This window comes from Lynx canadensis, chromosome B2 (genome assembly GCF_007474595.2).
Source record: "Lynx canadensis isolate LIC74 chromosome B2, mLynCan4.pri.v2, whole genome shotgun sequence".
NCBI classification, from domain to species: domain Eukaryota; kingdom Metazoa; phylum Chordata; class Mammalia; order Carnivora; family Felidae; genus Lynx; species Lynx canadensis.
This window is the reverse complement of record NC_044307.1, coordinates 62,690,348-62,706,096: the sequence shown is the minus strand read 5'-3', so window position 1 is coordinate 62,706,096 and position 15,749 is coordinate 62,690,348. Positions and strand designations below refer to the sequence as shown.

Here is a 15,749-nt window from a genome sequence, read left to right as displayed (position 1 = left end):
GTCGGATGCTCAAAGGACTGAGCCAACCAGGCGGGGGCATAAATTCTAATACGAATGCATTACAATGTTCAATACAAGTTTGGGATTACAAACATTACTGCTGACTTCCTTTGGTATGAATACTTAGAGTTAAATATCACAATAATTGCTACATCTCTGATCTAAGTTATTAGACCACAGTACATAAATGTACTGTGTACATATTTCCCAAGTTTTTCTCAGCACATTCAACCTATGGGCTTCACTCATCACTTGCAGACAAAACACTGGTAACTCCAAAAAAGAGCATTTTATGGACAAATAAAGTATAACTTCTACCTGTGAATGGTAGATCCCAACTAGCATTACCCTTAATGACTAAAGAATAATAGATCTAAGAACTGGGCCTAGAAATAGCCATCCCCTCCCCTGGGAACGGAGCAAGGAGGTCCCCAGGAAGCCTGAAAGTATACATAGGCCAATCCACCAGTAACATCAGTAACATCTGCCTTCGGAATGATATTAACCAGAAATATCGAAAATATTGGGGAAAAACACAAAAGCTAAAAATAGTTTTCATATTGTAGCAATAAAAAATCAGAGAAGCTATTACCTTTCAACTGTTTTAACCCTCAAAGTCTGGGGATGTACAATGAGATTAAGATCAATGAAATCACTAGTTGGTGAATTGGACCAATTTAAAAATTAACCAACTTAATTGTCACTCTGTAGCTACTCTATTCCTCAGCTAACAGTATTTAAAATATACCTATGTAATTTTTTCATCCCTCTAAGTCTCTTTCCTTATGAAGACAAAAACATCTTATTTTTGGTAATGATGCTCTTTTTAATTTTTTTTAATGTTTATTTATTTTTGAGAGAGAGAGAGAGAGAGAGCACGGGGGGGAAGGGGCAGAGAGAGAAGGAGACACAGAATCCAAAGCAGGTTATAGGTTCTGAGCTGTCAGCACAGAGCCTGACACGGGGCTCGAACTCACGAACCATGAGATCATGACCTAAGCCAAGTCGGATGCTTAACCGACTGAGCCACCCAGGTGCCCCGTGATGCTCTTTTTAATACGTGTATTTTATGTATTTACTAGTAAAAAAAAATCGTATTCTCTTTGGGAAAATATTTTTCATTTTCCATTTTTAGTAGACATCATAACAGCTTTTGATTAAATCCAGATGATTAATCATTATTTTCATTAATTATCCAGACAAAGATGTGCGTACATTATACTTCTACTTCCTGACAACAGAGGGTCTCTTGGCAAACTTGATTAATTTGTTTTGCATCCAAATTAACTGAAGCATAAAAATGAATACTAGTAATTTCCAGCAATCTGAAGAAAAATTAAAGATAAACAGTAGGAAAAATAATAGTAGAAAAAAACACATTGTTTTACAAGAAATATTTGTTAAGGCTTTGTCATTGACAAAAAGAAAAAAAATGCCTTAGTAACTGTTGAGAAAATATGAAAGTTTTCTCAATTTATATTGTTAATATTTAATTTTGGAGCAATATAATGGTGGAAATCAGGAGTGCTTCTTATCATTTTGAATTCATATGGCCTCAAGAATTAACAAAACTAACTTTAGATCTTTTTTAAGCTCTAAAAAACCCTGCTAACAGATCATTACTCTTAGAGTCCAGTATGCTGGACACAAAAATAATGTATATTGACCATAGGGAAGCGATTGTGCAGAGTTGGAATGCCAATATAGAAATCAAATCCACTATGGAAAACTTAGTAATTTATTTACAATCCTGCTCTCTTGACAAAATAATGTGGGAATGAGGGGATTGCACGTAGGACAAAGGATAAATAGAAAGGAAATCTTCCTTTATTTTGATAAAAACACTCTATACAGATGCAGAGGTATATTTGAAATTAAGTCATATATAATTTTTGAGGTATAACTGATTTGTATAAAGGTACCAGTTTAAGATATTTTCAAAAGCCTCGCTCATATATTCATTTATTTTACCCCTGTATAACCACTAATTTGTGAATTAGTTAGCTGATTTCAATACTTCATTTTAATTAGAAAACATTATTGCGGCACCTAGGTGGCTCAGTCAGTTGACTTGGGATCTCGGCTCACTTCACGATCTCATGGTTCGTGGGTTTGAGCCATAGGTCAGACTTTGCACTGACAGCATATTCTCTCTCTCTCTGCCTCTCTCTGCCCTCAAAAACAAATAAACATTAAAAAAAATTTCTTTAAGGAAACATTATTTATACACTTGGAGGTAATTTCAAGAGATTTCAAATTACATTATTGAAAAGAGTAAAATGAAAATGCTAAGGTTAATACCATATACGTGTGTGTGCACATATACACACATATATATAAAATATAAAATACTATAATTTTATATAATAATTTTTCAACCTGCCTTAAATCATGAAGCCAGCAGACAAACCTAGTGTATAAGGTATACTATCTTTTTTGTAAATAGATATGTAAAATGTTTTTCAAACAGCAGGTGGCAATCTTTGTAAATGTGATTGCAGCAACAACATTTTTAACTGTACATATGCAGATGAAAGACGGTTTTAAATGGCCGGTTAAGATCCTTGGCATATTCACAATAGTTTAGATAACTTCAAATATTAAAAGGGTGTTATTTAATCATGTCTTACTGTTCTAATGAAATTTCTTTTTGGGCAAATAAGTGTTTTGTTTAATGTTTCTTAATTCTTATGGAGCACAGGTGGAATTTCACATTACTAATCTTGTATAGGTATCCCTAATAAAATTCTACTTGGTGGTTATCACTTATCATTCTGAATTCAGGTGGTCTTAAGAATTAACAAAGATAATTTTAGATCTTTTCTAAGCTCTAAAAAATCCTACTGACATATTGTTACTCTTAGAACCCAGTTTCTATTGGTATTAGTGTTGAACTGTGAGAAGTCTTTAGAATTCTAACTATGGAGAAAAACAAAGCTTTGACTCATGGATATCTCTGAGAATGCCTTGTTTGTTTGTTTTTTCCCCAAACTGATGCAGTCACATTTGGAAATCCATTGCTTTCTGAACTGAAAAGGAACCTTAAACAGCTGAACTCTCCACACCTATTGGAACTAGATAGCCAGAGAGATAAGCTAGCTTGCCCACAAGGCATTACTAGCAGAAAGTGCCTCTAATAGGGTCTTCAAATTCTTTTAAGTTTTCAGCACTTCCTTTATATACAGCTATGAAACTTAAAAATTTCATCCTATCATCTTTTTAGTATGTTTATAATAATTTTGTCTATGGTATCATTCTAAAATCCTAATTTTCAATTATTTATTGAGTCCTCAGTATGTCAATAATATTTTATGTAATGTATGCACAATTAGGAAGGAGTCTTTGTTGTAAAAATGGTCTATTAAAATATATGATCAGTAATCTGGGCAATTGTTGACTTTTCATTTTTTTCTATCCTTATTTGTAAAATCCTTTAATGTGGTAACATTTCCATTCTTTCACCACTAATTAAGACCTTATGTTTTCATTTTAAAATGCATTCCTCCTAGCAGAAAATGGGACAACCAGGGCAAGTTAATGGGGATGCCCAAAGTCCTACATGGGGATGGATTAACAGAGAAATTTAAAAGTTTCTGAATTTCAAACATCATCTCTTTATTTTCTCACTCAGCTATCTAACACTTATGTCTTTCTACTTCTATCATAAACAATCTAAGGCAACTGGTTTTGTGTTCTCAGTCAACAAATACTTCAAGAACATAGTGAAAAATATAGTACCCCAAACTAATTTAAATCCTGTCTAGCCATGTTATTGTTCAATTGGGCTTCCTTTGTATAATCACATTTTTCAATGTGATATTACAGCAAATAATTAAAAAACTCATGGAGGCAACAGTCTATGACACATAAACAGAGGAAACCTCATACATACATTACAGAAACAAGTAAACTGCCACTTATCATTAGCAATCCTTCAATTGAGCAATTATTGCCCTTAATGACAATATTTTTAATCCTTTTTTTTAAGGTAACAAAATATTTCCATTGGGATAAACTCAGTTCATTCTCACCAGGACATCGTTGCTCACTGCATCTTCTCACTTCTTCACCTGTTCCTTCACATTGCTGTCCTGTTATTGCTGCACCCTGACAAGTCCTTATTCGCCTTTCCCAGCCGCCATCACAGGACTTGGAACATCCGCTCCAATGACCCCACTGATTCCACTGACCATTGGCTGAAAGAAATGCATCATGGTCAATGGCAGTAGCCTACTGAAACTGTTTTAAGAATTTTGAAATCTGAGGACCATTACTGTCTGTTCATTTTTTATTAAGCTACCACAACAAACAAGCTGTATTCAAATATTTGGCTTGCTAGTCAAATATAGAGCACTGTGATTAACATAAGTTTATATAAATTTGTCAGAATCTTCAAATGGACATTGAAACTTGTAAAAAGGACAAGTTCAGTGCTAAACTTCATCAACTTAATTTGTATTTAATCTAAGAATCTCCAGAATTTTGTTGCTTCATGAGTATGGCATACAGTAGAATTAGCTCTGGTACAAGTGGTATCATTTACCAGAAATACAGAATCATCTAATTGTCCCATGATTGTCTGGCACGGTCTTGCCACATTTTATAAATGGCAGACATTCTTTAAATGTAGTGATCAGGCCTCACCTGTACACTCAGGGTTATAGCACTCTCTGCTTTCTGCCCATGGCCCTCTGCATTCAGAGCCCCCATGAGCTGCTGCAGTACACTGCCGGCTTCTCTGCTGGGTCCCATTTGAGCATGTCACTGAGCACTGACTCCATGAACTCCACTCTTGCCACTGCCCATCGACTGCCAAAGCAGAAAGAGAGACAGTGTAAGGAGATGGTCCAATAGAGAGAGCTGTCCAGAAAGTATAAATTAAAATTAACCTTGGAGATGAATCTCAACCAGGAAACTCTAAGTGAATACAATGGAAAGTCACATTAGCATTAGATTTTATTATTACCCCCCCAAACTATTATTACCTTATTTTCTCATATCTATTTCCTTCTATGTATCCAGTTTCTCTTTTGAGCCACTATTGCTTCAAAAATATTTATTGATTACTCAACAATGAGAGATCTCGAGCTAGGAGATGAGTACACAGAACAGTGAATAAAATAAATCCTGACCAATAACTCATAGAGCTCATGTTTTAAAGAAGGAATGAAACAACTAACTAAAAGCTAAATAAACTAATTATATAGCATTGTCTCAAAGGATAATTTCAAGACACTGTAAGAGTTTGCAGGGCCTGAGGAGTCTTCTTTGACAAAGTGAAGTTTCAGGCAAGCCTTGAAGAATGAGAAATAACATGACAGATGTTACGAGAAATAGGGAAATAAAAGAATAGGAATCCTACCCTCAAAAAATTTGTAATTTAGTAGAAGAATCACATTATGCACACAAATACATAAATAAAAGGTTAAAAGCAGTAACATCTTAACATGGCACATAAAGTAAATTATCACATCTACTTAGGGATAATTATGTTAGATTGATATGGTGAGATCTGGATAATTCAGACAAAGGAGACAGCACCCACAAAGGCATAATCCTATAGACCATAAAATACAAGTGAGCAAAGGAATCAGGCAAAAATATTTATCCAATTTAGAATGCATAAACTAGAATATAAGTATTATAAATGCACTGGTATATGACTGTCTGCTTTTTTCTCCATATCATTCCACGGTTCTTAGTTTCATTGCAGTGAGAGAGAATTCACCATAAATCCAAAACTCCAACATAAGATAATACTGCGGTGAAAACTCATCCACCCATCCAAACAAACAAAAAAGACTGGCAGAATATGAGTAAGTATTGTCAACCTAATTTCAGGCCTTGCAGGTAGCTATTAAAAAAGAAGATTATTTAATAGGTATCTACCTGTACTTAATAAACCCCTTGTGAGATTAAAAATCATGAAATACCAATTTAATCATCCCATTCATGTAATTTTAGCCTTTTACTTCATTAGAAGTATCTGATACAATCCTACTGGCTATGTAGTCCATTTGCCAGACAAAAAAAGAAAAGTCTAGTGAATCAATGGAATGTTATAAATTACCCATTTCCTCTCTATTTTGGCTTTAAAGATGAGTGCATTTCTCACTTCAGAAGTTTGCTTTTCAAAGATAGTATCTCTTGAGCTTGCATTATGAGCTCTCACTATACTAGGCATTCCTAGAAGAGTTTACAAAAATAAGATTTGTATCTGCACCTTATCATCTTTTGGGAAAAGAATGTACAGGTATTCAAATTTGTGACAATATTCAGAAAGCAACACATAAACAAAGACAAATTAGAGGATTTCAACCTGACTGAAAGCTGAGTGACTAGAATAAAGGAGTATGTGATGTCCTTGAGAATTCTGGTTTGAGGTAAACTTGTAGTTATCTTTATTTTTTAAATGAATGTAACAGTTACAGACTCACTGGCAAAGAAGAGAGGATAAGTCTTTCCAGCTAAGAAGATGTGGAGTCAGGTATGAGCAAATCAAAGGTGGAAATCAGAGAGAAGATAATTTGGCAGGGTGTTGTATTATCGGTGAGAAATAAGAAAAGACCTTGCTGAGATTAGGAAAAATGAGAATATTTGTGAAGTGTTTTGCTCAATAGGGTTTTCCTAAAAGAAGACTTTGCACCACCATTAGTAAATAAATAAAGAAAGAAAGAAATAAAGAAATAAAGTAAGTAAGTAAGTAAATAAAAACATTTTAAATTCATACATTTGTAGTATTAGTCATTCAGTCCTTTCTGCCAATGTACACATTCTGTTTTGGTTGAAGTTCAAGAATGGGTTAACATTAAACTTTTGAGGGACTTTCTGAGGTTCAACACAACCAAACACATCAACAAAACATATATTTTAGATAGGTACAGTTTTGCTCATAAAGTTAGTTACAGAAAAGAAATAGCAATGAAACTGAAGTCATATCAAGTGGATGTTTTCACACTGAAAACTAGTTCCTTTTACTGAACATTATCTGCACCATTATGAAAGACCTGATTTGACAAAGTGACTGAGAAAAAAGAGGAAAACCCAATATTCCTTTGGAATGTTAAGTCAAATTTATTGGGAAAATGGAAAATTGAGAAGTTAGAACCAGAGATACGTCAATTTAGTTTAAAGCATTAGACAACAGACGTACACATGAAAGAATTTCTTTTAGTGCCAAGTGTGGGACATTGCTTTATTTAATTTTTTTTTCAGTTTAATACCCTTAAATTAAAAAAAAATCATTTAATTGTGTTCTTTTTAGGGACATCAGACTCAAGACCTTTCAGGAAATGGTAGAGTTATTTTACCAAATTGGGAAAAAGTTGAGGATTTTGAGAGGTGGAAATGAAGAGTTTTGTGTTAGACATTTAGCCATTTTTTAAAAATTTTTTTTAACGTTTATTTATTTATTTTTTTTGAGACAGAGAGAGAGAGACAGAGGATGAATGGGGGAGGGTCAGAGAGAGCAAGACACAGAATCTGAAACAGACTCCAGGCTCTGAGCTGTCAGCACAGAGCCTGACGCAGGGCTCGAACTCACGGACAGCAAGATCATGACCTGAGCCGAAGTCGACCGCCCAACCAACTGAGCCACCCAGGCGCCCTGACATTTAGCCATTTCTAACAAGGACATATGTATTATATTTTAGGTATAAATGTCAAGATATTTAAAAATAAAAACCATTCACCATATGATTTATTTTATATTTATTTTTATAACCACTTATCTAAGTACTACAAGAAATGAAGTGGCTGCCTTTTTTGTTTTTATCGGATGCTTTACTGGGAATCTTTCATCCCTACATTCAGGTTTCCTTTCCACTTGGGTGAGTATGGAGGCAGCAGAGAAAACCAGCCCTTTTCCCCACCACCCACCTGCCCCTGTATACCACAGACTTCCAGTATTTTTAAGAGATACACTCCAGAAGCACTGCAAATCCACAAACTTGAAAATACCTCAAAGTTTCTTTCTAAAATTGTGTTCCTACTGAACGATGATTAACATCTTATTCGGTCAGAAAAGAGGTCTCAATAATTAGAGAAAATGTAAACACTCCAAACCTCTTCCTGGAGTCCTCTAATTCACTCATAGGTAAAGGAACAAAGAAAGTACACTGTGACACTGCTAGACTCTGGGAAAACTGTAGTGATAAAGACCCACCAAGCTGTCTTCTCACGGAACATATAGTCTGAGAGGGGAGTGAAGACAGATGATAAACAAGTAAATAAATGAATGAACAAGAGAGTTTTAGCCAGAACCACCAAGCTGTCTTCTCACAGAACATATAGTCTGAGAGGGGAGTGAAGACAGATGATAAACAAGTAAATAAATGAATGAACAAGAGAGTTTTAGCCAGAAGTGTCATAAAGACAATGTGATGAAAGAGGACAACGTGTTAGGGTATGCTCAGCCATGCCTCTCAGAAAAACAAAACAAAACAAAACAAAAACCCACATATTAGAGCTGAGTCCTGAGTCATTAACAAGAGCCGGAAATGTGAAGATCTGTGAAAATCTTTACACAGGTACAAAGTCCTGAGGCCAAGAAAATTTTGTGTATTCCAGAAAAGAGAAAAGCAGGGGCTTCTGGGGATCACAAAAAGGGGGGGAGTGGCAGGAGATGGGCTCAACAGTGTGCAGAAGCCAAATCCACAGGGCCCTCCAGTCCTTGTGACCAGGTCATATCAGAAGCCATGAGAGGATTTGAAAGTAGAGAAGTGATGTGATGTAATTTATACCTTAATATTTAATTTTGGAGTTGTGATGATAATGGATTGTACAGGGCAAGCTTCAGTCTTGTGAGATAGTAGGGGACTATGCTGTAGCCCAGACAGAGGTGACAGTAGCTTAGATTATAGTGCCATCAGTCGAGACAGAAAGAAGTGGATGAACTTGTTTGTGGTGCTGTCTAGATGTACAGCTGATAGGTTGGCAGTGGAGCATAGTAAAACAGAGAATCCTGGTCGACTTTCAGATTTCTGGCTTACTGAAACAGGTAAATGGTGGACCCTTATGCTGAACTGTATTAGACTAGGATTCAAACACATCAGGGGGTATATAGCCCTGATATCAAAATGTCTATTTTGAATATGTTGAATTTGTGATACCATTATAGTCATAATGCAGGGGGTCCTCTATCACATTAACCCTGTTTAAAATTAGGCCTCCCAAAAGTACTTGAAATGTAATCATCCCTCCTCTCTTTTCTTTTTTTGGAACACTGTTTGGTAAATATTGCATTAAATTACGTAATTTCTTCTATAATATGTAGCTCAGTTAAGAACACCTTCTTAGGCTTTTTCCATTTCTCTTCATTTCCATCATAAGCATTTGCAGTTCATTTTTTTGTAGTGTTATTTTTCAATTTAGAAACTCCAATTGCCTATTATTTTATGAGCTATCCTACAAAGGTGACTAAGAATAGAGAATAATAAGGCTGTGTTTTGAAGCTGGGAGAGTGCTGAGAGATCAGCCTGTCTTACCATCATGCAGTGTGCTTCCTTATACAACAATGTCACCCTGGGGACAGTTAAAGTTTCGCTTCAGCAATGTGATACATTACTAGATTTTCTGGACCCAGAATAATTAAAATTGCAAAGTCTAAATTGCTAGATTCCTGGGGTTTACTTTGTTATATGAACTTCCTCCTGCCATATATAGAGAGTTGCTATTGTGTTCACCTGGAAGAAAATCCTGTCTCCCACATACGGAGGCCAAATTAAATTCTGTGATACATTTTAATGAAAATACCATGTTTCACTATATTTTCACATCCTTACCAATAACTGCTGACAATTACAATAGGTTGGAGAACAATAACCACAAGATAAAGTCATGACTATTTTGGATAATAAAACTATCATTTTGGCAACTGTTTGGGGTTGATTATTGCTGATTAATGAAGCTATCTATATTTGGGGAGAAGAATTCTATCTTGTGGTATAAGATTTAGTAATGGTAAATTTGGAAAACTCCAATTTTTATTGAGTTGGGAGTTACCTAGGGAACTGGAAAGACCCCTAGAGTGTATAAGACTGAAATGTCACAAGCCAACCTCTTGCTTTGGGCATATGCTAGAGAGCATAAACTTGGTTCCCATTTGCTATTTTCAAATAAATCACAAAAAGGGAAAAAACAAAATGAAGTATCATTTAAAAAATTAAAATTAAAAATAGAAGCAAGTTATCATGGTAAGGTCAACAAGAATAAACAAATAGTTGGGAAGTAAGTTAAGAGAAAGTTTACATGAGAAAAAAATTAAATAACAAAAGAAGGCAAGCCAGGATTAATAAAGACACAATTTTTAACAGTCTCATAAGCTAATACTGAAAGATCACTAGAGTAATGCTAAAAATTTGAAATGACACAAAATGAATACAACAGCCATACAACAGACTAGAAGGTTAAGAAGACAAAAAATGTAAATTAATTAAAAAACAGGTTAATGAGATAGCATTTGAACTACAAATTATAACATTCTCATGCAGAGACAACCAGGGACTTTTGAACCAAGGTCAGACAAATGTTTAGCATCTTCCCACTGATTGCCCTCACTGAAAGGATTCCCTGCAGAGGGACTGTGGGCAGATGACCCTCTCATAGATTCATAGATGCTGAGGAATCAAACTTTAGGTCAACAGGATACTGAAGCCTCTTGCTCTAGATAACACACATACTTGGGTCTAGCTGTGTTCCTGAGGACTTATCCTTGGGTGATTCTTTCATTCTTCTTACGGTTTGCAAAAGACTATGAATATACCTGAAAAATACAACCTGACAGGATCTCTCTGGGAGGTTCTGGATTCACAGGAATGCATTTCTTAAATGCAGGACTGACCAACCAGTGTGACACAGCCCAGCCCCACAGACTGGCTTGAGCCCTTATACATGTACTTCTCCCTAGTACAAACCAGGCAGAAGTAATCTGTATGGGTCAAGGTCAGGTCACCTCAAAATATGCCACTTTGGTATGTTGATTATTTTAAATAAAAGTTACTTAAAAAAAGAATACTATGCCTCTCCCCTTGTCTCCAGAAAGCATGAAGTAAATCTCCCATGTGAGAGGTATCCTCTCTATACTAGGAGGTAAAGAGACATTCCTTACTACCAGAAATAGGGAGTTTAGAGCCTAGAAGGCTAGATAAATAATTCTTTGTTACTTTTTTCTAATTTACTACCCCAGCCCAAATTCTATTTAGAATTCCTTATTGACTGAAGCTCCCAAACTTAAATTTTCATTGTCCTGTCAATTCCTCACAGATTTATTGTCTCTGTCTAAGAAGTATAGAAACTTCCTGCCTTGGTCATTTCTTTAGGACTAGATTTCATTATTGGGCCTCTGTGTACATGTAATAAAACTTTGAGTTTTTAATTCTTAAACCAGCTGGAAAACCTTGAAGGGTAGAAGGGAAAATGTAAAGTCCTCCTCTATAAATCTCTTTGAGTCTATGATTAAGGCTGTCCATAAGAAACAAAAACTATCATAATGTTCTGAATTTATTTCACCCATTTCTTCTAAATCCTTTACTTTTAAAGTAATATTATCATAAAAATCATGATAAATATCCTCCACTTTATATTGTTTTATACTTTTCAAGATTCTGTCACCTAATTTTAATCATTTAACAATCCTCTAATATAGCAGAATAATGAATGCTGGCTCCATTTTACAAATGAGAAAATTGAGAGACAGAGAAGATGAATACATTGCTTAAGTAAATACTTGTAATTAAAGATTGGGACTGAATCTTAATCCATGTCTTATGAATTCCAGACCACTGTGGTTGCCACTGAATCATTTAATTCATATGTACTTATATATATTTCAGCCTATAAATGAAAACTAATTTGTCAATAATTCTTTCATTTCTTTTAGTCTTCAATCTATCACTCAATTATTATCCCCATTCTCTTTATTATTTGCACTTTACTATACAAATTATATCAGAATGAGAATTGTCACAACTGAAACAAAGAAGACCAGACTTGACATCTTCAACTACTGACAGAGGGAAATATTTTAACTATTACTCCAAAGTAACATAGTATAAAGAAAATCACTATTAACCTTGAGGCTTTGGACTAAGAATTTAAGATTTTATTTTTCCATAAAAAACTTAACTTTGGAGAAGGTTCTAATTTTATTTTGGGTACACACATCTATATAATTTTAGTGGAGAGCCTACCTAAGAAAGGTGAACATTCCATCAAGTCTAACACTTATCTTTCTCCATTTGGATAATAATAAAAAATCAAAAACATTAAAAACAGAAGCATGTAAAGTGATTAAATCACACTAGAGGAGGAATCACCATCAAGGTGATATCCAGACACTGGTCTGACACTTATAGCTAGACTCAGTGCTGTTAGCAGCTTTCTTGGTGCTCATAGCAAGTCTGTGAATCTAAAACCAGTACAAAGAACACTAACAGTAGACAAGGTCATTCTGAGACTGATAAAGTGAGATAAAACGAAACATGGTCACAGTGCAACCCACAAAGTTCTAGACATTCTCTTCTCTCAGCTAATATGACTGACTACCACTTCTTCACCAATTACAGCAAGTTTTCCCTCCTCCTGGATTATTTATTAAGGTACCTAATAATAGAATTCTCCCCCATTCCTGACAGTTTTAAATCCAGAGCGAAGTCCCACTTCCTAAAACCTTCCTTGAAATCATCCCAAACAAGCCCAAACTCTTAGTCTTTCTAACTCCTCCTGAGATGTCCACAGTTCCCTATATTAATTTTTCCTTAGTACCAAGAGTGACAAATTAAACTTGTTCAAGTACAAGTGTCATACAAATGGACTTTGACTATATATAGGGCACTGACAGAATAATAACTGATACTTGTACACCATCTGCTGTCTACCAAGTTGGTTCCTTTATAGCATCACACAAGGTCCTCTCACAGTCTTGTGAAGTGGGTATACTATTGTTCCTGTCTTATAGAAGAAGAGACTAATAATCAGGGGAGTAACACAGATATTAAAAGGTGATACCTAAATTTAAATATGTGTTCTCTTGTGAAAGTCCACGTTCCACTACACTACATCTATGTATTATTAAATAGACCCAGAAGATGCCATATAATTTTTAGGGGGGATGAGAACTAAAAATTTGGATATGTCTACATCAAGAAAATCCATTCAATAGAAATGTATTAGATATGGCTGGTACAAAGTTGCACAAAGAGATAAACAGGCAATGAAAACAAATTTCCTTGTATACACTAATTAGTACTATACTGAATTTGATGCTCAATTAGGGATTGCAATGAAAATTCAGAGAAAAGAAAAAAAAATGGGTTAGATTGCCAGAAGTTCTAAGTTTTATGAGATAAGAAAAATAGACCAAAAGACAGACATACACATACATACACACACCCTTCCATAGATCACATTTAATTATTAGAATAGATGAGAAAAGGAGGGAAAAGGGGTCACATTATTTTATAGCCAATGAATGAGTCACAGTGAATCCCTTTTGTTGCTCTATGCCTCTTGCCCACCTCCCTCCACCACCAGTATCTGTTCTTAGACATGGTACACAAATTAGTAACTGATAACTCACACTAGGATATATCATATCTACCTTTTCCTTTCTTTCTTCTCTCCCTATATGAATTCCAGGCAGACAGCTTTCCCTCACCTCAAAAGAAGGGAGAGAAAGGTGGACATTGACTAAGGAAAGTACCTGGTGAAAATAGGATATCATCTCCTTTGAAGCTGATATAAAAAATTTGCAAAGTAAAACATAATTCATTATTTGATGTGATCAACACACATCATAGTATCCACTTCATTATAGTGGTTATATGTATTTCTTAAAAACATGATGCTGGAATGCTGATATGACATGATCCAAAACTAAAATATCACTGCCCATTACCCTAAGACACATGGTCAGATCTTGGAAAGGTGGTGAATGGAGACCCAATTTGTTGTTTCAATTGTTTCTTCTGTTCTCTTCTGGTCTTCACCTGACAATTGGCCTAGCCAAGGGGAACCAAGGGTCGGTCTTGGCTCACTTTCTTCATTACTGATACACGACCTATCACAGCCTTATACCTTAAGATGGTGTCTCTAGGATCTCAGGTTGGATGGCTACTAGAAATATAGTTTGAAATCACTGAGTTCTCAAATTATCACCTTTCATTGAGGTTGAGTATTTATATGTGTTTTTCAGAACTGCATTCAACTTTCAAATGCTTATTCTGTATCCTCTGAAGAGATTGCAAATTTCTTGAGATTCTTCTTCTCAGTAGTGTCTTGCATCTTGTTGACACATGATGATGCTTTTATATATAATGAAGGCACCTGAGTTTAGCTATAAGACAGTTCTAAGGAGAATTCCAAATTTTTGCACCAAATAAATCCTACATATTTCAAAGACATAATGTCAAAATGTTCAGTAAAGTATAAAATCTTTTTTTAAATAATAGCCATTAGAATTCCCTTTGAAATAGTAGGGAAACTGGGATACAATATGGTATGAGTTTTACATCTTTTAAGATATAACTAAGTTTAAGAATGGAAATAATAGGAATCAGAAACAACACATAATAAATTTATTAAGTACCCAATATGGATCCATAATGCTCACGTATAAGAGAATATGAGCTAGGCCAGATTTACAAATAATACAAACATACCTTCCAAAATTTAAAGACCTTCACAAAAGAAAGACCTAATTTTAATGGCCCTAAAGTGATTCCAATGACAGAGTGATGCTGCTAAAACACAACTAGCTTGAAAACACTTGTTTACTACTCAGTGATGAAGCGACAACTGTATCAACTTAGAATAATATGAGTTTTCTTATCTGAATTCTCACCACTTAGCATCCCTATTTACTGACCCCCAAACATTTTACTCTTAGAAAAGCTCATGGAAAGTAGACTACAAGAAACATAGTTAATAACATTTTAACTGATCAGTGTCTTTTTTCTTTATACCTCTGGGATTAGCTGAGGTAAAAGATGTAATAAAAACTAATATATTAAAAAAGAATCTATAGTTAACTATCAATTTTCATTTCCCCACATTACCTGTTTTTTCACATTCCATGGACAAATAACAATGAACTATAATTGACTTTCTGTAAATGTCATAGCTTAGCAGTTAAAAAAAAAATACCTAAAATTTGTATAAGCTGGCCCAAATCTTCAGGAAAAAAACAGTACATAAATATATTTGTATGTGTCCATATGCTTGTCTGTATGTTTATAGAGACACAGAAATAACAGAACATAACATTTCATAAGTATTTTTTCTGGGGGTGATTTGCAGATAAGGAATCATAATTTTGACTCCCCGATATTCATAATTACATGAATATTGAATTATATAAGTTATATAATTCACAGAATTCATAAAATTCTAGGAGTAAATATAACGACTATATCTTTAAATGTATATTGTGATATAGGAATCTAGACGTCTTCTCTGAAGTCAAAGGGAACAAGTAAGCTTGTTAAATGACTTGCATATCTATATTTTGGGTGGCTTTTCACAGTTCAAGATGTTTTAGATACTTAAAATTTCCAGAGGAACTAAATCATTGCTTCATGACATAGGATAATACCTTGGGGAACTGAAAGTACAAATGGGACTGAATGTGAGATAGATAATATGTTTGGAGCACATTAACGGGATCCCAGCTATGTTGCTCACATGCTGAATGGCCCAATGAAGAAGTCTCCCAAAGAAAAGATGAATATTTATATTGGTCTTTGCCATTCTTC

The 15,749-nt window shown here is 34.7% G+C and overlaps 1 protein-coding gene across 2 annotated transcripts in view; it reads right to left on the bottom strand.

The window, feature by feature from the left end:
* Nucleotides 1–15,749, bottom strand: part of ADGRB3 (adhesion G protein-coupled receptor B3) — a 750,806-nt gene that overhangs the window by 407,173 nt on the left and 327,884 nt on the right. For both annotated transcript variants that reach the window (XM_030315777.1, XM_030315778.1), the window contains 2 exons: nucleotides 4,645–4,809; nucleotides 4,032–4,196 (listed from right to left, as the gene is read on the bottom strand). In XM_030315777.1, the coding sequence (XP_030171637.1) occupies nucleotides 4,032–4,196; nucleotides 4,645–4,809 (330 nt within the window). The remainder of the gene's footprint in view (nucleotides 1–4,031; nucleotides 4,197–4,644; nucleotides 4,810–15,749) is intronic.